The sequence below is a fragment of the Apodemus sylvaticus genome, chromosome 2 (assembly GCF_947179515.1).
Source record: "Apodemus sylvaticus chromosome 2, mApoSyl1.1, whole genome shotgun sequence".
Lineage (NCBI taxonomy): Eukaryota > Metazoa > Chordata > Mammalia > Rodentia > Muridae > Apodemus > Apodemus sylvaticus.
The window spans coordinates 47895782-47918619 of record NC_067473.1 but is presented as its reverse complement, the minus strand read 5'-3'; the positions used below and the strand labels follow the sequence as shown (position 1 = coordinate 47918619).

The following is a 22838-nucleotide window of genomic DNA, read 5'->3' as shown; positions in this document are numbered from 1 at the left end:
CTACCTGTACACTAACAGCTTGCCATTTCATGCCTGAGTCTCTGTCCCTTCCTTTGAGCTCTAGATACATTCATATAGAGGACTATCAAATATGATCACTTGGAAGACTAAAGAACATGTCAATTCATTCTGTATATGCTCCCTTCATGACCTGTTCCTCAACCATCCTGTCCCTCAGACTTCACCATCTTAATATATGGCACATTTTCTCCATAACTCTAGAAAGATCTCTTGTGCTCATGGATCAATATGGATTGTATTGTGAAAATAGCCACCCTGTCAAAAGCAATCTTTTTATTTGATATAATCCTTATGAAAATTCTAATGCAAGTATTCAGAGACTGTTTTGAAAGTCTTAAGATTCAAATGGAATCACAAAAGACACCATTCCTACTAAACAATACTGAACAACGACAAAAACTTTGCTGGAGGTATTGCAGTACCTGACCTCAGGCTAGACTATAGTGTACAGGAATTACATCAACATCGTGCTGGCTCTAACACAGACACATTGGTCAATGGACTACAACTGAGGATCCAGACATAAGTCCACATACCCAAAATCACCTGATTCTTGACAAAGACACTGAAAATATACATTAGAGAAAATACATGTCCTTTAAAAGTTCTTTGAAATTAAATGTATAGTTATATCATGTCCTCTTTTTTCTTCTCTCAAATTCTTTGCTTCTATTTCTTAATTATATATACATACATATATATGTATTTATGTATATTTCATAGTTTATAATATGTAAACAAACTCCTAAATGTATAATGCAATCTGCTCAGTCCATATAATGTTTCTTGTAATCACATTATTTCAGGCCTGAACATGTATTGGGTAAACAGTCAGTGACTCTTCCCTTGGAAAGACTATTTTTAGTGACATACATACCTTGGAGGTAATCAATAGTTCACTAATTGGACTTGAAGTCCACTCAAGAAGAGAGAAGCTATGCTTAGTACTGGAAACTTAGCCAACTACTTATGGCTAGTCAAGTGATGTGTTTTAGAGAAGAACCTACAGTCACCACTTTACTATGCCAGCATAATTCCTAACTGTATTCCAAATATTAATCCTTATATCTACAAATGAGACAGTACCTTTCACAAGTGCAGCTGGGAAAACTGAATATTGACTGATATTCAGACAAACAAAATTTAATCCTAATCTTTTACCCTTTATCCATTTATGATACAAAACATTTACAAAGTACCTAGTAAATTTTTTAGTTCACACATTAAAAAGTCTTTATATTTATGGGACACAAAATTATGCTTCAATACAGAGTTTTATGGTTCAAATTAGTGAAAACACCTCAAATACTTATTATCACTCTTTGTAGTGAAACATTCAAAATCATTTCTTTTAATGATTATTGTTACTTATAATCAACCTGTCAAACAATGGAACATCAATGTGTTCCTTCTGCTATCCAACTGCAGCTTAATATCTATGGCCCTCTCTGTCTGTTCTTCCTCCCTACTGTCCCCAGCCTCTGGGAATTACTATTCTGTTCTCAAAGTTTATGAGTTCTATTTTTCTAGGTTCTGCAAATGAGTGATGTCATGCAGTCTTTGTCTTTCCTTAACAGGCATAGTCATTCAATATACTATCTTCTATATTTTATATATAAGTAAATTTGAGGATAATGACAAGGTTTTATCTTTCAGTGATTTAATACTGCTTCATTTGCATATCTACCATATTTCCTTCCTCCCTTAACTAGTGTACAGAACTTCTTCCTGGCAATTGTTTCCTGAAGATAACCTTGAGGGGAGGATTGTGATTTACTTTTAGCGATCTGGACTTTGGTGATTTGTTTACTTCCTGAGTCTCACGAACTTCCCTCTTCTTCCAATGACATTATGCTTCAATATAAAGGAAATTGCTATGCAACAAACTACAACAAAAATTGGAAATCTTTATTTTTACAAAGCTTTTTTTTACTTTGTCATTTTAAAAGAACTAAAAACAGGTTGTCAATTTTATATGTATATTTAGATTTTCAACTTTTATGTTATCACATCAAGAAAAAACTATCAAAGCCAATTATTTTTCAAATTTTCTGATGTTCCTCTGTAGTTATAAAATTACCATGATATGCTGATTTATTTCGTATTTAGACTGTATTTTAAAGTAATGAGTGTAAGGTCACCAGAGAAAGGTCTTCATTATCTGAGCTTATTTAATTGCTGATGTTTTGTTTTTATGCTAATTTTTAAGTAAAATAACTGGGAGATAAAGAAAAAATTCAGAAATATTACACAGAATATTTTACTATTTCATCTGGTCCAGAGTTGTTTCATTACGGAGTCCAAAATGGCCTCTGATATACCCAGAGTGGTAGAATGCTTTTGGTAAAAGATACCTGAAACTAGCCAGAGGAGAAGGTCTGAGCCAAGTCAAAGTTCTTCATAAATATTAGGTTGCCAGATACCAATGGGGAATGGTGACCAACAGTGAGTTCTTCCTCTGCCATCTGTTCCCAGCCTAGCTGATTGGTCTTTGCTCATCCATAGCCTGATGATTTGAACAGTAACAACAAAACACACACCTTCATGCACATATAGTTTGGATTTAACAAATATGAGCTACAGTGATAGGCATTTTTGCAAGTATGTCATTAGAGCTTGATTCAAAAGGACAACAACTAAAACATCCCTCTTCTTTTTGTGGGGTATAGTGTAGTTATGTGGTAACAGAATGAGGGCAGAAGATTTTAATAAGGAATGAGTGTTTGTATGTATACTGTGATTGGACCCCAAGACAACCATCTCTGCCAAAAGCATAATAAAGGTGTGGTCTGTTGCTCTTTGTCTCATGACCATCAGCAAAGACCCTATGTGTTTCTCCTCCCTAACACAGCTTCCTATTTTCATATAGACGCTACCCCGAGTGTCGCTGCCTCAACTTTGGATCCTGGTTTTTGTTTTCCTTCCCTGTTGCTGTTATTCTTCTACTTTTGTCATGGATTTGGCTCCAATGGCTTTTCTTGGGATTCAAGTAAGTAGACATTTTATTTTAATGTTATAAAAGTATCTATATGTCCAGTGCGTTTTACCTCTATATCCAGATATAGATAATATGTGCATTCTCCCCTATGCTATCCACATTGTGTTTCCACATTTTTTTACATTCAAAAAATTAGCATGCCTGAACACATTTTTAGGATAGACTGGAATAATTTAAACAACATTGGCATTGATGGAATCTATAAAATACATATCCAAGTGGGTGCCCTTTGAGTCTTAAGCCAGTGATATAGTAACTGCTCAGAAAGGCATAAGTAACCAGTTATGTTGTGGTCTCAATCCAACTATCACAGCAGAGTTGTGAGAAGCCATGCTGTTCTGTCTCCTAGGATGAATGTTCTTAGATTATCAAGTTACTTTCAATTGTTAACATGCAGGGTTCCCCTGTTTCATGTGAACTTCAAACTTAATAACATCTTCAAAATATAAAGTAAAATAGATATCTGAAAAGATTCTCTGGGAAAAGATGTTAGACTAATAACTGGGAAAAGAGAGGTAGCTTTGTTGTTGTTCTATTGCTGTGAAGATACACCATGACCAAGGCAACTATTATTGAAACAAGCATTTAATTGAGGGCTTGCTTACAGTTTCAAAGTTTAGTCCTTTATTAACATAGTAGAGAGCATAATAGCACACATGGTGATGGAGAAGTAGCTGAGCACTGCATCCTGATCTGTAGACAGAAAGAGGGGAAGAGAGAGAGAAAGAGGGGGAGGAGAGAGAGAGAGAGAGGGAGAGAGAGGGGAGAGAGAGGGGAGGGGAGAGAGGGAGAGGGAGAGGGAGAGGGAGAGGGAGAGGGAGAGGGAGAGAGAGAGAGAGAGAGAGAGAGAGAGAGAGAGAGAGAGAGAGAGATTGAGTTTGACATGGGCTTTTGAGATCTTGAAGCCCACCCCAGTGACACATTTTCTCTAAAAAGGCTATACCTCCTACCTCCTAATCCTTCTAATCCTTTCAAAGAGTTTCACTCCTTGGCAACTAAGTATTCAAAGATATGAGGCTATGGGAGTCATTATTATTCAAACCACCACAAAAAGTAACACTAGGACAGATGAGTAATCTCTTCTCATGATTATCTTAGCATCTTCTACTGTAAACAAGAGGATTTATTCATCAGTTTGGTAAGATCACTTCTAGCACCATGATGTCAACACTTAAGAGTCCAAACTGAACTGCAGCAACCCACATAGGATATACTGATTAATAAAGAACCACCAATGCCACTAAAATGTCAAATTCTGTATTCTAAGTGAATCCCCTGCTTTTCTAAGATTGAAGCTGGTAGTTTAATAAGCATTCAGTGGTTGTATGATTGAGATGACAGCCACCATAAAACCCACAAAGGGCTAATCTACAAAATCTAAAATGCAGCCTGTACTTTCAACTTATTTAATACTCCATTAGGAATTATACATCACACACAATTAGGAATTATATATGTATATATATATATATATATACATACATATATGTATATATGTATATATATAATATTATTGTGACACATATATGTCACAAATGGAAATTATTTTCTGAATAATAAAAGCATTTAAAATTCACTTTTATAGTTTAATTTTAATAATTTTAAGAACCTATGAATCAAGGAGCATACTGTTCTATAAGACAGCTAAGGTGAACTCTCAGCTACTAGGATATCTTTTGAAAAATTACATTGTAGAGTAGGGTGTGGTGTTTTATCTCTGACCATAGTTTCCAGGTCTAGCAAGGTAATAACCAACATTTCTCCCTCTCTATTTTTCATCTTATTTTTTTCCTCTCTAACTGCCCAATTGTGCTAGTAGTTGGAAGATAGCACTGATAGTTTAAAAAAAAAAAAAAAAAAAAAAAACGTTTTATCCAGATTGTGGGAGCAGCATGTGGCAGTCCTCCTGCTGAAGCAAATGTGTGGAATGTCACTGACTTCAGCAGGTGGCCTTCAGTATGACAGGCCAGCTGCATACAAAGTGTTCCTCCCAGGAAATCCAACCTTTCCGGGTCTGGTTCAGTTGTACAGGTAGCAAGGCCAGTAGCACCGAGGAGAAGAATCCTGAACCAGTAGGCACACTCTCTAGTGACTAGGCCCCTGCTGTTTCCATTCTTTGTTGCTGCTTTTAATGACTTTAAACAAATACACGTGCAACCTCCATTATTTTCATATGGGGCAGGCATATTACAATACGCTTCCAATGAGGAGAAACTAAAACAAACAAATAAACAAATACAAAAAAGGAAAAAAAAAAACATGTCAAAGGTACTCCTTAGGCAAAGTCCATAAATCATGATCAGTGTTGTATTTAAACGGTTCTCTTGTTGTCCACTACTGGTTAGACATGACAGTTTCATGTTCCAACTAATTTTTCAGAGTTCTTTTCAGTTTGCCAGGGCGTGTACCTCTAAAGGCTTTAGACTGACAACCAGAAATTAGCTGCTACTCCCCTGGCAGGCTACCATACATTCTGATTAGTGTTCTGACTTTTAGCACAGTTAACTCAGTCATTACAAACAGCCCCGACATCAGAAGCTCATCCATCAGCCCTCTGCATTCATTTCAATGGAAAAGAGGTTGACACACACACAGCCTTATATGCTCCGCCGGTTCCCTTGTTGAATATTATCCTTCATTTGCAACAAAGCAAATTCAGCTTGATCTGTTTACTGTCTGCAGCCAGGGAGACAAAGAGCTCAAGCAGCAGCTTAGAGGGTAGAAAAGGAAAAGTTTTAATCTTTGTCTATTGTTTTCTCTCTCACAGTTTCTCAGGGGTAGTCCTCGGACTTGTTTCTTGAAATAATATTTATGCTGGGATTAGGGACAAAAAAAATTGAAATTGGCAATATTCAGGAATTTAATACAAACAAAGATGTCATTAGTCCTAGTTGTAAGTGAAGCAATATCTAACTAGTTGCAGAGGTCATCATGTTTGCATGAGGATGACTGGGAATGTCTAAGATAAAAAGCTGAAGAATTACAGAAATTCTGTTCACCCAGGCTTGGTGGCATATACCATAATCCATTAGCCCGTGGGAATCACAGACAAGCAGATCTCTGTGAGTTGGAGGTCAGCCTGGTCGATATAGCAAGTTCCAGGAGAGTACCAAGACTATATAAAGACACCCTGTGTCAAACAAACTAAAAATCAAACACAAAAAGAATCAAGGAAATTTTGCTTCTTTAAAAGACACATGGAACATTATTTTACAGCAGAATTACATGAAGATACGATGACTGAGCACGAACTGTGTCTATGTTGGTTATTGCTTTCTCATTTTCCCATCTTCCTTCCCACTCTCTCTGAAACTATAAGCTGACAGGAGATTGTTTCCACCATCACTGCTCACCCATGAGAACCCAGCTAACCTACTCACACTCATTCCAAAAGGCAAACCTTAACAATCTATTTTCCCACTTGATTCTTCTTCCAGAGGGATTTAAAAAAATATATTACATCGGCAGTAATGTCCCACAAAAATTGTTCAAAGTTTGAAAGACCTTAGACCAGGAAAATAAAACAATAACAGTGAAAAGGGCGACAAAAGCAAGCATCTACAGGCAAAAGAGGAGTGGTATTTAGTATTGGAAGTATACTCTAAGGACTCTGCTTTTAGGGCAGGTGGATCTCTCAAGAACACAATGGACTCAGTTGTTTTTACGTCTTTGAGTAGCGTAGTTTGGAGTCTAACTTCATTAATTTCATGGCCTTGTGTCAGCCCTTTAAAATCTTTGTCAGAGTTGACAGATTTGATGCTAACTAAGTGTCTTATAAATTTGCCAGAGGTGTTATAGTGTGGTGAGTATAGTGCTTACTAAGTATGCCAATGTTGAGACACTGGGCCATAGAGAACATCTATTTACTGCCCTTTCTCTGCCCTCCACTTCTGCATAATGGGATGAAACTTCCATATACACAGAAATAAACGACCAAGATGAAAAAATATATATATACATATACATATATATGTGCAATATAGATATCAAGCATTCCTACATATTTATAGTTATTATTGCATATTTATAGTAATATTTATATGATATCGTTGTATCATGGAAATATATGAGGTGTGTAGGCATTCTCTAAAAGGAAGAGATAGGGAGAAGACATCATGGACAGCAAAGCAAAACTTGGACGTGTAGAAAGGAGCAAGCCAGACAAAGAAGAGAAGGAATTAAGAGTCAACAATGGAGACAGAGTCCTAGGCACAGGGGATGGATTCCAGGTGTCAGCAGGGGAACGTTTAACAAAGCATTCACAAACGTTATTTTCCATAAGGGAAGTAGGCGGTGGCAAACTAGCTTCCTTATCTCTGAAGCTTTATTGTCTTTTTCAGCTTTAAGGAGATGTTCAAGTGTGGCAAAACCAAAACACTCAAGGAAAAAGCTTGTGCTGAGGTGATAAAGCAAGAGTATGAAAAACTTGGGCCGATGAGGTAAAATATGCATGATTATACACACAGAGACATACAGACATACACACACACACACACACACCAACACCCACATGCCACAAATACACACAAACACACACATTTCTACACCACACACACATAGATACACATATACATGGGCACACATAGACACATACACATACACTTAAACACACACATATGCCACAAAATACACACACATACACACACACACACACATGCATTCCCATACCATACATACATAGAAACACATACACATAGAATGCGCGTATGCGTGCACATACATACATACACATACACACACACATACACACACACACACACACACACACACAAGCAGTTCTTTTAAAGCAAATAATCAAGTACTTGTCAACAAAGGAAGTTATTGACTAAGACCCAAAACCTGTGAAGCTCAATGACTACTTGTCAGTATACTGAAGAACACACCACTGCCCTACTAAACCGTGGTAGGTAGAAAAGCTGAGAAGTACAAAGGACCCTTTCTAAGAGCACTAGTGTTCCCCAAGTAAGAATACTCCAAGATCCCACGGCCGCCATGGCCTTTTCAGATTAGCTTGGCAACAGCTCACTTTCCTCACATGTTTGAAAAGTAAGCAGGGTTTTTCTGCAGGTATCAAGAAATCGTGACCTTGGTGATCTTCGTTGTAATGGCCTTGCTGTGGTTCAGTCGGGACCCTGGCTTTGTCACTGGTTGGTCGGCCCTGTTTTCAGAGTGAGTATTCCCAGGGAGTCTGTGAGCCCTTTCTGTTACACCTTGTGTCCCTCTAAAGACTTCCTGCAATCTCGAGAAACTGCATGAGATGCTTGCTTGACTCATTTCACTAGAAAAAATATTGTTATGTCTAACCTTGAAGATGAAGTTTCTAAGTTGATGGTAGGAAAGCAGAAAGCACTGCCACCACGCCCTGTGTGAAAAATCAGCATTTGCTATACATGGGGCCTTTCACCTCCAGACAAAGTTAGACATTCAGCTGCATTAACTGGTTAGTGTGAGAGTCACACAAACTGTGCTCCTGAACCTTCTGTTTGTTCCGGGCTAGGCTCTGTTCTGTTCGTTCTGGGCTAGCCTCTGTTCCATTCGTTCTGAGTAAGCCTCTGTTCTGTTTGTTCTGGGCTAGCCTCTGTTCTCTCACTTCCATTACCTGGAAGATGGAAATTACAGTAGAACATAGAATACTGTTTTTTTTTCCCTAGAAAAAAATGGTAAATAAACCTCTAGTGTGTGAAATAAATACTATGCAGTGACTCTTGATCTGACATGCATTGAATCATGCTCTGTGATTTTTGCCACTTTTATGTCTCCCAAAGATTATTTATTGGGTTCAAGATTTTCAGTAGCTCCTTACAAAACTAACTCTGCCACCATTTCATACATGAAGATGGGCTGAGTAAGTGGTAAGATGACTTTGAAGCAAATGCTGGAGGCCAGACTTAAGGGTACTGCTTAGTGTGGGATGCTCTGTGAAATGAGTAGTACTTACAAAATTAACCATCCTATGTGTCAACAAAATTTGGTTGTGAGATTTGTGTTCTCAGTCTCTTTCTGATGGATATGCTCTGGTTCTTAAACCCAGAAGATTTTCATCTTGGCCTTACTGTCTTGCCCCAGTAAGAATCCACATAATTTGGGAGCAAAAAAAATCAAAGCTGTTTGAGCCAGATGTATTCTGGCCTCATGGAAGAGAGAGACAAAACCTTCCTCTAGCCTGACCACTCTGTTTTCACAGACCTTGCCAATATCTAAGGTTCGAGGGCTGAATTCAAATTTCTTATGCCCTCCTTGCCTCAAGCAATGCATGAGGTAGATGTTTTAAAAGATCAGCTTGAGTCTGTTGGTTCCTTTAGGCAAAGAACTTCTCATTTTGAGACTTCCAAAGCAAAGCATCATCTATTTATGTAAAAGAGGCTATTGTTTAAAACAACATTATCTCTTTATGTTTTTCTAATAGGATTTAGAGCAAAATGAAAACAAAAAGCAACTTCACTTCTCTTTAAAAATCTAACCTCTACTATTGTAAATACTGCCACCAATAGTAATGTGTTGAGAACTGGATGGACTCTGACAATAGCCAATAAAAACTAGGAGAAAGTCCCACTAGGATATTCAGTACATCAGCATCAAATTTTTCTTCCTTATGGAGGATAGTAGAATTCAGGAGATGCTTTGTTTGTATTGGGAAAACAGGGTTTGGTGTGAGCAGGTGCTTCTAATGTCAGCCAGCTTTGTGAGAGACAGCAGTCGGAAAGGGGAAGGGGTTTAAAAGAAGACAAACTTGAAGATACACGTGAAACAATCACAAGCAAATAAAATGTGTATAAGCTCAGTAATTTATAGTACTGAGATAACCCAGTTCATAATGAATCAAGTCTCAACATAATGAGATAATTATAATTTAAAATATCTTGTGAAAAATGTTTTTTAACATTTATACCTTTACCTATTCTGTAAAATATATGTGCAGTATACGCAGGTTTTAGGCAGTTATAATTTCAAAAGCTGGTATGATATATTAAGATTTATTGCTACCACCTAGTGCTCTCATTCCATCTGTTTGAACCTGGACTGATTTCAATATGTCTTTTCATATAAAGCAAAATCCAGTTACATGACACCTGGCCCAGCTTGGAAAAAACTCAGCCAAAAATTGTAACTAAAAAAGAACAATAATGAAACAATATAGTTACAGGAAGTGGTCAGGTTTTTAGAAATAATTATGCCACCATAGGGTTTTAGTCATCAAGAAAAGAAAGTAAGCCCATATTTAAGATAAGCTTAAAAAATATCACACTGAGAAACATAATATACTTCCTTGATTATTTAGATTTTGTACACATAAACTATAAGACTATAGATATTTTCATTGAAAAGAAAATATGATAGAAAAACAAGCCTTATGATGTACATATTTCTTCAGGCTACAAAGATGCACGTAGTTGATACTGCTGACTTCTAAAGCTGTATTCTAATTATTTGTGTCTGTTTCATTTGTATAATCTCCAGGTGCCTCTTAACTGCTGAGGCTTCCGGGAACCTGTCTTTTTGCTAGAATGGTCTAGCAGTTCTTAGCCCCATCTGTTCCTGAATTACTCTTAATTTGTACAGTGATCCATTTGTGAGCATCTCATAAGTCATTCCCATAATTAATCTCAAGTTTCTAGAGGGAAGAGCACCAAATGCGTTGGTTTCAGTTGTATGTATATCTACTACCCTCGACAGAAGCAGGTGTTTTATCCTAGAAACCAGATCAATTTTCTTTCACAGTTTATAGAGGAGTTTGAGGGCACACTAGCAACAGCGTGTCATGCTAAATTCAGTAGAAGGACATTATAAATCAATTACATGGGGCTTTGCTGAACTCCAGCAACTGTTTCAAGCTCAAGTATCTGACTCTATAATAAAAAGCAATATTTCAAAGAGGAAACTGGTTAACAAATCTGAAAGTTTACCTGAAAAAAATTGCTCTCTTGGTCTGATAAAGTAGCCTCTATACAGGTGGTACTGATTAATATGAGAAATCTATTGAAGTAGTAAGAATTCATTCTGAAATGCTTGGTCTTTATAAGTTATATCGCTTTACTGGAAAGTTGTATTGTTTTAAAATGATTGCCCAGAGTGGATGACCTGGATGACCACTTCTACTTAATTATTATTGTCATAGCTGACACCTTAGGTCACACGGGTTCCTAGTGCCATCTTTAATACACACATTTCTTTATTTTTTTCAGGTACCCGGGTTTTGTTACAGATTCAACGGTTGCTTTAGTGGCAGGAATCCTTTTCTTTCTAATTCCAGCTAAGAAACTTACAAAGACGACGTCTACAGGAGAAATTAGTTGAGTATCATTTTGAACACTGAATTTATAGCAGACCTTTAAGAAATCAAAATCCTGTCAGCTTCAGTTGGCCACATATTTAAAAATGGACATATCTTAGCATATTCCACTTACACCCATGTTCCCTACTCAGCCAGGATGTGTTCTTGTAACCTCCACCTACAGGAACTCACTATAGTTTGCAGGAAGGGAAGTATGTTTCCTTTCATACCCAGGTTCCAGGTCTTCTATGATAAATACCACCTCCCCTGCCAAGATGAGAATATTAACTAACAAGAAAACAAGAGTTTATAAGTTACCTTTTTATAATGAGACCTCAGTAATAAGTTCTGAGGATCTAAAACGGGATGAATTTCATGAAAGGTCGCTTCCAGTTTCACAGATCTCCTTAACGAAAACAAAACAACTCCCATGTAGAATTAACCTGTGGCCTCAACTGGAAAAGTTACTCAGTAGGCTCACTCACAACCCATGGGCAGAGAAGTACATGCATCTGACATGGTGGATGGATTCCTTATACAGGATCCATTCATGCCTGTGCTTCACATTAACTTTGATTTTTAGTAGTTATATTCCTGAATTACATACATAGGTCAGCTGGGTTATAATAGTTTGGAAACACAATTGAGTGGGGCTTTGTTTGTTCGTTTGTCTTTTTTTCTGGAGTGAAACTGGGAGTTCTATAGTTGAGTGGTACTGCTGACCTCTTAAGTTATCTTTAAATGATGAGTGTTTCAGATTTGCAGACATGATTTAAATGAGGAGCATATGGCAGACATAAAGTTGTTCTATTCTTTGTGAGATTAGAATATGTCACTGTGTATCATGGAAACATAGCTATCTATAGCAATGGTTCTTTTGAACCCCCTAAAACAGCGGATTTCAACTTCTGGGATATGACCCCTTTGGGGGTTGAATGACCCTTTCACAGGGGACACACATCAGATATCCTGCATATCAGATATGTCCATTGTGATCCATAACAGTAGCAAAATAAATTATAGTTATGAAGTCACAACAAAATTAATTTTGTGGTTCAGTGTCACCGCAACATGCGACTGTGTTAAAGGGTTGTAGCATTAGGAAGGTTGAGAACCACTGCACTAGAATCTATAGCCATTCTACTTAATGCCCAGTGGCAGCAAGTGCTGAGGAAGAAGCAGTATGCTTTAGCCCTCTTGGTTCTTACCTCTGAATACACATGATCTTAATCCAAGCAACAGACTTGGGAGCATATTTTCAGTCATCAGTTTAAAGTTTGCTTTGGATCTAGGAAAGAGAGACATAAGGGAGGCTAAATAGTATTCTTATAAACTAACTGTGTAGAGAGAACACATATGACATACAAATATTAAAAGAAGATAATGTGCTCCTAAGTTAACTCATTCATCAAGTTTGATGGATATATATGAGGAAAAATCTCAATGCTAATTGCTTCATGAGCATAGGCATTCTTGAAAATGATACTTCAACATTCAATTTTGAATTTTGAATAATCCTTAAACCAGAATCTTGATTATCTTTATGATGAAAAGAATAAATCAACTTCAGTGAATAATTAAAATTCTATGCTGATACTATTGGGGAAATAGGGTGTTATCAACATTTGGTATACGAAAGAAAAGTGCATGTGTTCGTTTCTTGTTGGTCGCTGACATACATGGCCTGACAACAGAACAACATAAAGAATGGATGTATTATTGGGCTTATGATTCATGGGAACAGTCCACCATTGGGTGATACCAAGGGAGGAACTTTGGTCACATCACATCCATTGTCAAGAGCAAAAATAAGCAAATGCATTCATGATTTTGAAGTTTCTTCCACTCTTATAAAATCCAGGACTTATCACATGAAATGGTATGACCCATAGTTGCCTAGGTCTTCTCACATCAAATAACAATCAAGACAGTCCCCCCGCCCCAAACAGGCCCAAGACCAAGCCAATCAAGACAACTCTTCATTGAGTCTCCCTTCTCATGTGATTCTAAATTGTATCAAATTGACTGAGTCCAGTACTATAGTCCAGAACAGTCCACTGTTCTATAGTACAAGTAGAAGGAGGGACCCATAGCTCCAGCTGCATGGGATGGCCTTGTTGGACATAAAAGGGAGGAGAGGCCCTTGGTTCTGAGAAGGCTCAATGCCCCAGTAGAAGGGAACACCAGGACAGGGAAGCAGAAGGTGGTGAGTTGGTGAGCAGTGGGATGGGGGATGGGATAGTGGGTTTTCAGAGGGGAAACCATGAAAGGGGATAACATTTGAAATGTAAATAAAGAAAATATCTAATTTAAAAGAAAAAACAAAAGATGAGCCAAGGAATAAACGGCATTACTAAATAACAATACCATAACATCTTATCTAAACATATTTCAAATATTATCTGAAAGATTTGTCTATGTTACTTTTAAAATATTTATTAAAGCATTGTTTCTATTTTACAGATATGAGTGTTTCCCTACATATATGTGTGTGCACTATTTGGTTCCTTGTGCCTGTAGAGGCTAGAAGAGGTTATAACATCTCTTAGAACTGGAGTTATAGACAGTTGTGAGCCAACATCTAAGTTCTGAAAATTGAGCCCAGTTCCTCTAGAGAAGCCAGTGTACTTAACTGTTGAGCCATCTCTCTAGTGCCAAAGTCATATTAGTTTTAATCATTCTAATATAATATTCTACTTAAGGTCAGTGGGAACTCAGTCCAGGTCAAATCTCTGCCTTGAAAACAATATCAGAATATTGTTAAGCTTCTTATAAAATGACTATTTGGACGCTGATAAAAAATTCACATCGCCTTATTTTAAACAACATTTAACTGTAGGATTTCTGTTTTGCAGTCGCTTTTGATTACTCTCCCCTGATTACTTGGAAAGAATTCCAGTCATTCATGCCCTGGGACATAGCCATTCTTGTTGGTGGAGGCTTTGCCCTGGCAGATGGCTGTCAGGTAATGCTCAGTGTGTAAGTTATTTAACAATTAACTAGACTGTTGAAAAGAAGAACACAGGCACATCCAACCTTTGGGCATATTCAACTTTATCCTCCAATTTAATAATACAGAATTCAGTAGCTATGCAGTATCCCACACAGATGAAGTGAGATCACAGGTCAAGAACTTTAATGGGCTAGAAACATAAATGTAATACTGTGTGTTCAGGAATGTTAAAAAAAAATAATGCAAAGAAGTTTACATTATTTGCAATATATTCTACCCACTGTCAGGAAGAAATGAAAAGTTCATGAGTTAGACAGTTGTCCCTTTCATTGATCTATCCACCAGCTGATGCAAAGAAAGCTTTTATCCCTTCTAATTGCCCTAGGCATGGTAGGTTCTCTAGAAGAAAATTATCTTCTCTAAAACTCATGGGCACGTGTACATACAAACAACATCTAATGGGATTTAAGTAGATTGTATATGTACATGTGTATATATGTAGAAAATAACACATATAAACAATAATATGATATTAAGTAGGAGACCAGGTATTTAGGAGGGGAGACACGGGAGAAGTTTGGGGAAGGAGACTTGAGAGCAGTATAGATACGGTATTAACAAAACTCTCAAAATTGTATTTGTAAAATGAAAAGAATATTCTTTTCCTTCTATCTGACTAAAAAACCATTTGCTCGTGTGGGTTTTATAGCTTTGTATTAAATCCTCAGAGGTGATTCGCATCCATTTGCACACACAGTCACAAACAGGAGAGTGGCAAGAGAAGCATGGGACCAGGGCCCTGACTTCTTAGAAGCCATTTTTACTTATTGATTTCTTTTAACAATACACAGGTAAAAATGCTATCTCTTTTTCTTGATAATTTGTTGGAAGAATATTATTTGCTTCTAAGTTTAGTACCAGCTTCTGGAGAGTATTCAGATTCTGAGCTTTTAGCAATGGAATCTAATAATCGTTGTTAAAGCTGAGGAGTGGCTCAATTCAGAGAGTCTTTCGCAAAATTGTTTTAGGCTTAGGTTTGCCTTGCCTAATAATTTTCCAGATAGAAATAATAGTTTTCTTTTCTACCATTTCAGCAGTAATGAGGTCTGAACTCTGAGAATAAGTAAGTGCCATTTCATGTCTGCTGACTTGAACTGAGAGCATAGCAGAGTAAGAAAGTCTGGCATTCCTAAGAATTTGCTCATCTCTCCTCAGAGTACATCTAGACTGGACTCTAGACAAAGTGGCTTTGAAACCATCGACCAGACCTTAGAACAGCAAAATCTGAGGAAATGAAAAGGTGTGGTTTAGTCTGATGCGCATGGCTCTGTCAATGGAAGAGTTAGATAAATCATAAAGGGAAGACTATAAAAATCCTAGTAATTGGAATCTGTATTCTGAAAGAATGTCTAGAAAGAAAGTATTTCTGAGTAACCAAACTAAACTCAACAGCTTTCTGGAAAAAACAAAAAAGGGGGAAAAAAAAGAGAGTCTGTACACACATATGACCCTGGAAATTGATTTCACAAAATACTAGAAGACAATTTGAAAAATGTTTGTTTGAAGTTGCAATTTGTCTAGCAAATGTCTCAAGCCACAGAATACTTGTACTTGAATAAAAGCATGAGATAACAATTATGTGTTAGTCACCTCCTGCTATGAGCTCTCCCTTAAATGTTCTTCATAGGATTTAACGTGATTGATGTCTCACAAAGAAATAGACACTGTGCAGATATTACCAATGAATAATTTCTTTTGTGCTATTTTCCACATTCTTAAAATGATTTTCTAAGATAACTTTGAAAAATTAAATACTCATATCTCAAATACTCCTGTGCTCCCAAGAGCAGAATAGCAATAATAATAATAGTAATAATAATGATGATGATTATGATGATGATAATGATGATGATATCTATCAAATCTTTAAATACAAAAACTGGATAGCATAGACAAAATAATTGGAAGCAAGAGATTAACATGTAAGCATGGGAGAAGCCAGGACTGGATATCAAAGATGGTTGTAAAAGTATCCAGTTATATGATTTCCTCAAATACCATCCTCACTTATGAAATGCCCACACAGATTTTAGAACCTTAAGCTTTACTCTGTAGTAAAATTAAAATGCAATCCTCCCTGAACAAGCTTTATGTTACCAAGAGCTTTAGATCACCATGTCATGGTCTTTTTAGATAAAAATTAATATGTAGTCAAGAGTCACTAGATGACTGGGGGAACCTCAGATACAATAACCAAAGACAGAAACATCAAATATAGAAACAAAAAAAAATGGATCAAGGAAAATATGGAAGAAAATGCGTAAAGCAATGAAAATTTTAAGCTTACTTATTGGTGCCCCAGAGGGGTTAGAAATATCAAAGACTTGGAAATTAAAGAAAATATCATTTAAAACAGTATCATAGAGTAAGTCTCAAAAATTAAAATTTTGATATTATATATTTTTTGGTTTTTTTATTCGATATATTTTTATTTACATTTCAAATTATTTCCCTCCTTAAAACTCGCCAACAATGTTAAAAGTAAAAGTAAACATGTGTTAGAAATACATCAAAAAGGCAAGAGATGGGTCAATGATGTATTATATTTTAACTAAAAATAAGGTAAAATTATAAAAGATAAGAAAACTGGAGTATTTGTTTGAAAACTCCTCAAAAGTCTGTTTAGGAAGAGAAAACATGCTGAAAGGGGGGATAGTTCCAAAAATAACACAGGAATTCTCACACCTGTGAGATTTTCAACTAAGAGAGCTATTAAGAGGTTCATACTGGAGGAACTCATGAAGATTCTACAGTGCGTATCTCAGAATCTTGAAGTACAGAAAGCATTATAGTGGTCTCCAGAAGGGAACACGAGTGGTGCGTTTCTCTCACTTCTCAACCAGACTTAGGAAAATAACCCACTCTGTTCATACTCCAAGAATCTGTGTTTTGTACTTTAGTTTCTGTTCTCTTAACAGCTATATCCAATATCCACATCCATGTATATGAATCCATAAAGCGAATATCCGTACACACATGTGGCTCACTGGATAAAATGTTTTCTCTACAAGTGTGAGGAACAGAGTTCAAAGCCCCAGGACCCATGTAAATGTCAGGTGGTATGGTTATTTCATATCATGCTCTACAATTCCAGAGCAAGATAACTAGCTAGATTAGCCATATCAGTGAGTTCTGGGTTCAAATGAGAGAACTTGCCTCAGCAGATATAATGAAGAACAATCCAGGAAGACTCTTGACATCAACTCAGGCTTCTACAAACACCACACAGGCATACACACACACACACACACACACACACACACATACACATAGGCATATATATATATAAATATATATATATACATATATATAATCAATCATATACAAGCACACACAAATACAAGTTAAAATACAAATAAATAAAATAATGACTTATGTATATATAAGGCAAAACAATAAATATGACTGATATCTAGTGCTCATGTCTGTGATGTTTATATTCACTTTGGAACTGAATTTATTGCTTATAATCAAAGATTTTTCAGTGCATAGCCTAGCTTATCATAAACATTATCTCACAAAATGTCAAGTATTTCTTCTATTTAGTTGGAGAACAGAATTAAAAAAAACCTGTTAATCAGAGTACAGGCAATTTTTTGGACTGCATGTAATAAATCAAAGATCAATATGTGATCAATCGAAAGAACCCCATGGGAAGACACTGGAAATAGATTAATGATGAAATTGCTGAACAGTTTCGATGGTTTCAAAACTAGAGTTCTAGACATCAGAACTAGAAAAACAGTGTGAAGAGAAAGAAAAGCATTTACAGACCTGTAGAGACTACTTCAAATGTACTTTTTACCAAACAATCTCAGGACACATGAAAGGGTGTGTTTCTCCAAATGAATCAAAGGCTTTCCCCAGAGCAGAGTGATTGAGACAAGGAAGGAAACCAGAACAACAGTCGAGGAGGCTCAAAGCAAATCTAGTCCAGATGGAGCAGGAGGAGGGTCTATTTCAGGACAGGCATCTTGAGGGAACAACAGGAAAACAAACCCACTTACTTCATGTGTTTGTTTGCTTGTTGGCTAGGTCTCCAGATATGTTGAAGAGCTTGGTGAATTAGTGATAGGCATTTACAAAACTAAGCAAGCAGAATAATGTTTTCTTAGGAATGCAAAGAAAGTAAATATAATCTCAGATGGCTAGGTGGTTCAGTAGTAAACAATATATATATATTATTACAGCAGTAAAGGATAAACATTGATTTACCCAAAAGTGTTGCTGTGTAACGTGGAGTTAAGAGGAAGATGTAAGAAAACACAATCCTCATGTAACATATTTGGAAACTAATAGATAATTCTCCAAATTGGAAATTTAAGAAAAAGCATAATTGCAACATTATTTTGAAAAATCATTATATTGCTTCCTAAATGTTAGCGTATATATTCATATATACATTAGGTATATATAACATAGTTAATAAGAGTTGAAAGTTTTCGCCTCTAGGGGATAGAGCTTAGGAGTAATAATAGGAGCCCCAGGGCTTCCCACTACTTAAAGCCCAATAGTGTGCATCATGACTTATTAAGAAATGTCCATATGATCATTACATGAAATTACAATTTAATTGAGAAAAGCATGGGGAGATAATTTAAACTTAAGGCATAGTGCTAACACTGAAATAATTCTGAAAATTTGTCCCTATTCAAATACCCATATTTACCAAAACACAAAAAAATGGGAAATCATATTTCAGAAATTGGTAAATACATTTTGTGTGTGTTTCTGTGTTTAGATGTGTGTGTGTATGCTTAAATATGGTTTCATTAAGTGAATTATTTGAATAATAAATGCTTTAAATTTGTTTTGTAGGTATCAGGACTATCTGGATGGATAGGAAGTAAATTATCTCCTTTAGGTTCATTACCAGTTTGGCTAATAATTCTGATATCTTCTTTGATTGTCACATCTTTGACAGAAGTAGCCAGCAACCCAGCTACCATTACCATTCTGTTCCCAATATTATCTCCTTTGGTGAGTATTACATTTATGTTTACATTTATTTTTCTCTAGTGTAGGTTTGGATGTTGCTATTTTGACTACAACTTCTCATCGTGTACTATGAAGTTTCTTTTGTGTCAAATGGGTCTTTGGTAAGCAATTTATATGGTTTTTGTATATATAAGGCGACCTGTGCCCAAGGAAACTGTTTCACATTTAGGTTGCAATAATATTTAGTAAATAATTTACCTTCTCTCTGTCTGGGTTTTTGTTTTGTTTCCATTTGAAGATAAATGAAATCATTCTGGATCTATTGCACTGTAAGATGATCCAATATTTTCTGGCACTTTGAGATTATCTCTTTCCAGAATAGCATTCCTAAGTTTCTGAGAGGAGCTTCCTATAGGGGATGTGTGAATGGATGAGAAGACAATCTTAACCTTGAAGCTTAAATATCTGGACAGTTCTTTGCTTCCTAGAAAATAGGTCAGACAGATTTGCTAAGAGAGGAGGAAAGACCCCTTCTTCCACTTCCCATAGCAATGACAAGATTTAGCTTTGAGTGAAATGTTCTCCTGATTCAGGTGGGTTCCTTTGGTGAAAAGAAGCACTTTAGATTAAGAATTGTTTTAAAGAGAGGATCTCTCTGGAAATGCTTTCTAGACATTCCACAGAATTATTTTGCTCAGATACTTGAGTTGCTGCTTCAAATTAGAAAATAAAATACAGCCTGTTTATCAATTGCTCCTTGGCAAGAAATCAAGGGCAAAATGTTGTCTCAGCTTTCTACTTTCTATTTTTATTTAATGAAATGAAGCAGTTAGAAGATTATGTGATGAGTTCCAGATAATAACAACTCTCTCATTCAGTAATTATCACTTAGGATTTTAAATTTGTCTCAGAAGTGACAGAGTTACTAGTTCATGAACAATGTCAAGAAGCACAGGCCCTGGACCTTCTCCTGGTCTCACACTAGCCAGCAGTGTGCTTGACAATTTCTTTTAGTGTCTCTAGCCTTGGTGACATCATCTCTTATTTTGAGCTATCCAAGCCCTCTTTTGGTACTCTAAAATACTTAAATATATTCAAAAATATTGTATTATATCATATACCATGTGTGTATAGAACACTAGTTACATAATAAATTGATAGTTTCTAAAACAAGTGACACTTTACTTTCTAAATGAATTGTAATATGAAGGTTTAAATACAGAATGATAATGATATAAGTTAGGAAAGATACTGTCTTTTAAATGCTCTGGAACACCATAAACAGTAAATAATTTTGTACTATTAAGTTTCAAACCTGATTATGAGAAAGTACGTTACAATAAATTTGCTCATTCTCTTGTTTGGTGCCCGCTCTCAGCATTTTAATTCAAGTCTCTCTCTCTCTCTCTCTCTCTCTCTCTCTCTCTCTCTCTCTCTCTCTCTCTCTCTCTCTCTCTCTCTCTTTTATGCCAGGCTGAAGCCATTCATGTGAACCCTCTTCAGATTTTGCTGCCTTCCACACTCTGTACCTCATTTGCATTTCTTCTGCCAGTTGCAAATCCACCCAATGCTATTGTTTTTTCTTATGGCCACCTGAGAGTCATTGACATGGTAAGTCAGCAGCTAAAAGGACACTGTAAACCAATACACCCCTCCAGCTGATGGGCTGAATGCATGCTAGCCTTGAGCTCTAACCAACCGCTGAGCAAAGCAGAGGTGGAAGTCTATTTCTGAAAGTGTGGGCGTGACTGGCCATAGAATTATTATTTTTAAAGTGGACATGCTAGAAGTGGGCATGCCATGACCTTAGTGCTTACAGTCACAAATAGAGGTGTGGAATGGATGCACACTGGCTTGGGAGAGGAAAAGAGCACGGAATTTCTTAACACAACTTCTTACCATATGTTAAGTAAGGCAAGTAGAGGAAATGGTATTGATAGACTCCAACAATCAAAACAACTACAGTTTTTTGTCATACGTATTTATAAAATATTTGCAACAGTAATGTACTGCTCAGTGCCTAAGGCCAGAGTATCTTCATTTTTTATTCTAACAACTGCTTTTGTAGAGACTCTGTGAGAAATAAATGCAAATTTATGTGATAGAACACATATCTTATTTCCAAATACAAAAATAGTAAGGTAGAGAACTAATTTAAGAATATTCTAGTCTTCACCCAATTTTTCAAACCAATCCAAAGAAGGATATAACCAAAGTCATTTCCATGTTTGTTGCATAAATAAAATTATAAGGAAAGTTCCTGGTCCTTTTCCCACCCAGATTATCATCTCTGCATCCTTGAAAAATAAAACTCTTGAAATATTTCTGTGTAAAAGGCACATAGCAACTTATTGGAAAATAGAATATGTTTAATATAAAATATGACATATATGTATCTCTGTGTGTGTGTATGTATGTGTGTAAATACAAACAGACTTACGGAATAAATGAATGGCTTGAATGGACAAAGAAAAGGATCTCCATAGTAATCAGAGAATTCAGGAGTATCCAAACATTCTGCAGGAGCAGACAATTACTATTTGGGCTTCACAGGCCATAGTCTCTGTCTCATCCACCATTTTATTAAAGAAAAAAGTAAAACCAGTCAAAGATAATATACAAAAAATGAGAAAGGTTGTGGTCTAGGTCTAAAAACTGGTATAACAAAGGCAGATTAAGATCAGAAACTGACAATTTCTAAAATGTTAAAAAAAAAAAAACAATTCTGAGATTGTTCAATAGTCACTAGAATGCCATGTAAGAGTTTTGAGAATAGGATCACTAAGAAAGGAATAGAAGTGACAATATACACTTTCAATTAAAGAGTACTTGCATGGGAAACCAATAATGCTAAGTGCTCCCTTAGAACACAGTTATCACATAGCAATCCAAAACCTATCCTTTGAGAAATAAGATTATTGAACTTCTAACTTAACATACAAGGGCAGATTAACTTACATATATCCCAAAGAGAAACCTCTCTGGTGTTGTAAAAATGATAGTTAAAAACAGATTTTCATTTGACAGTAGAGTCATGGATATTAGAGAATATTCCTAGTTTGATGATAATCACAAACTATACGGGTCATTGAGGGTACATGGAAATTAGGCTTTTGCTTTGTTAGATTCTATTCTGAATGCTTTGTAGGATATCTCCCTGGGAGACTGACGTTTATGCTTTTTCCTGTTCTAGGTTAAAGCTGGACTTGGAGTAAATATTTTGGGTGTGGCCGTGGTGATGCTTGGCATGTTCACCTGGATCGAGCCTATGTTTAACCTCCAGGAGTACCCCACCTGGGCCCCTGACATGGCCAATCAGACTACACCATGACAAACACGCAAGAGCTACCAGTGTATGGTGAATTAGGACTTGCTAAGAATTGACTGTACGATGAAGGACTGGCCCATGTAAATCATCGATACAGCTATTGCAACTGCAGAACATGCCTCACACATGCCCCCTGTCAGTGTTATCATACAGAGTCCGTGTCTTTTGAAATATAATCAAAGAGCACTTCCCTGCCTCCGTCCAGAAATTAAGGTTGAGATTGCATTGGCAGACCATCTACATGTGCTTTCTCCATAAAAGTGATGCT

General features: G+C 36.4%; 1 protein-coding gene across 1 annotated transcript in view; it reads left to right on the top strand.

Moving 5' to 3' along the window:
* Slc13a1 (solute carrier family 13 member 1) overlaps positions 1-22573 on the top strand; it is a 75307-nt gene extending 52734 nt beyond the window's left edge. The window contains exons 8-15 of the mRNA XM_052172442.1: positions 2891-3010; positions 7360-7458; positions 8087-8188; positions 11203-11309; positions 14147-14256; positions 19123-19284; positions 20716-20853; positions 22436-22573. Coding sequence (XP_052028402.1) covers positions 2891-3010; positions 7360-7458; positions 8087-8188; positions 11203-11309; positions 14147-14256; positions 19123-19284; positions 20716-20853; positions 22436-22573 — 976 coding nt within the window. The remainder of the gene's footprint in view (positions 1-2890; positions 3011-7359; positions 7459-8086; positions 8189-11202; positions 11310-14146; positions 14257-19122; positions 19285-20715; positions 20854-22435) is intronic.
* The last annotated feature ends 265 nt before the right edge of the window (positions 22574-22838 follow it).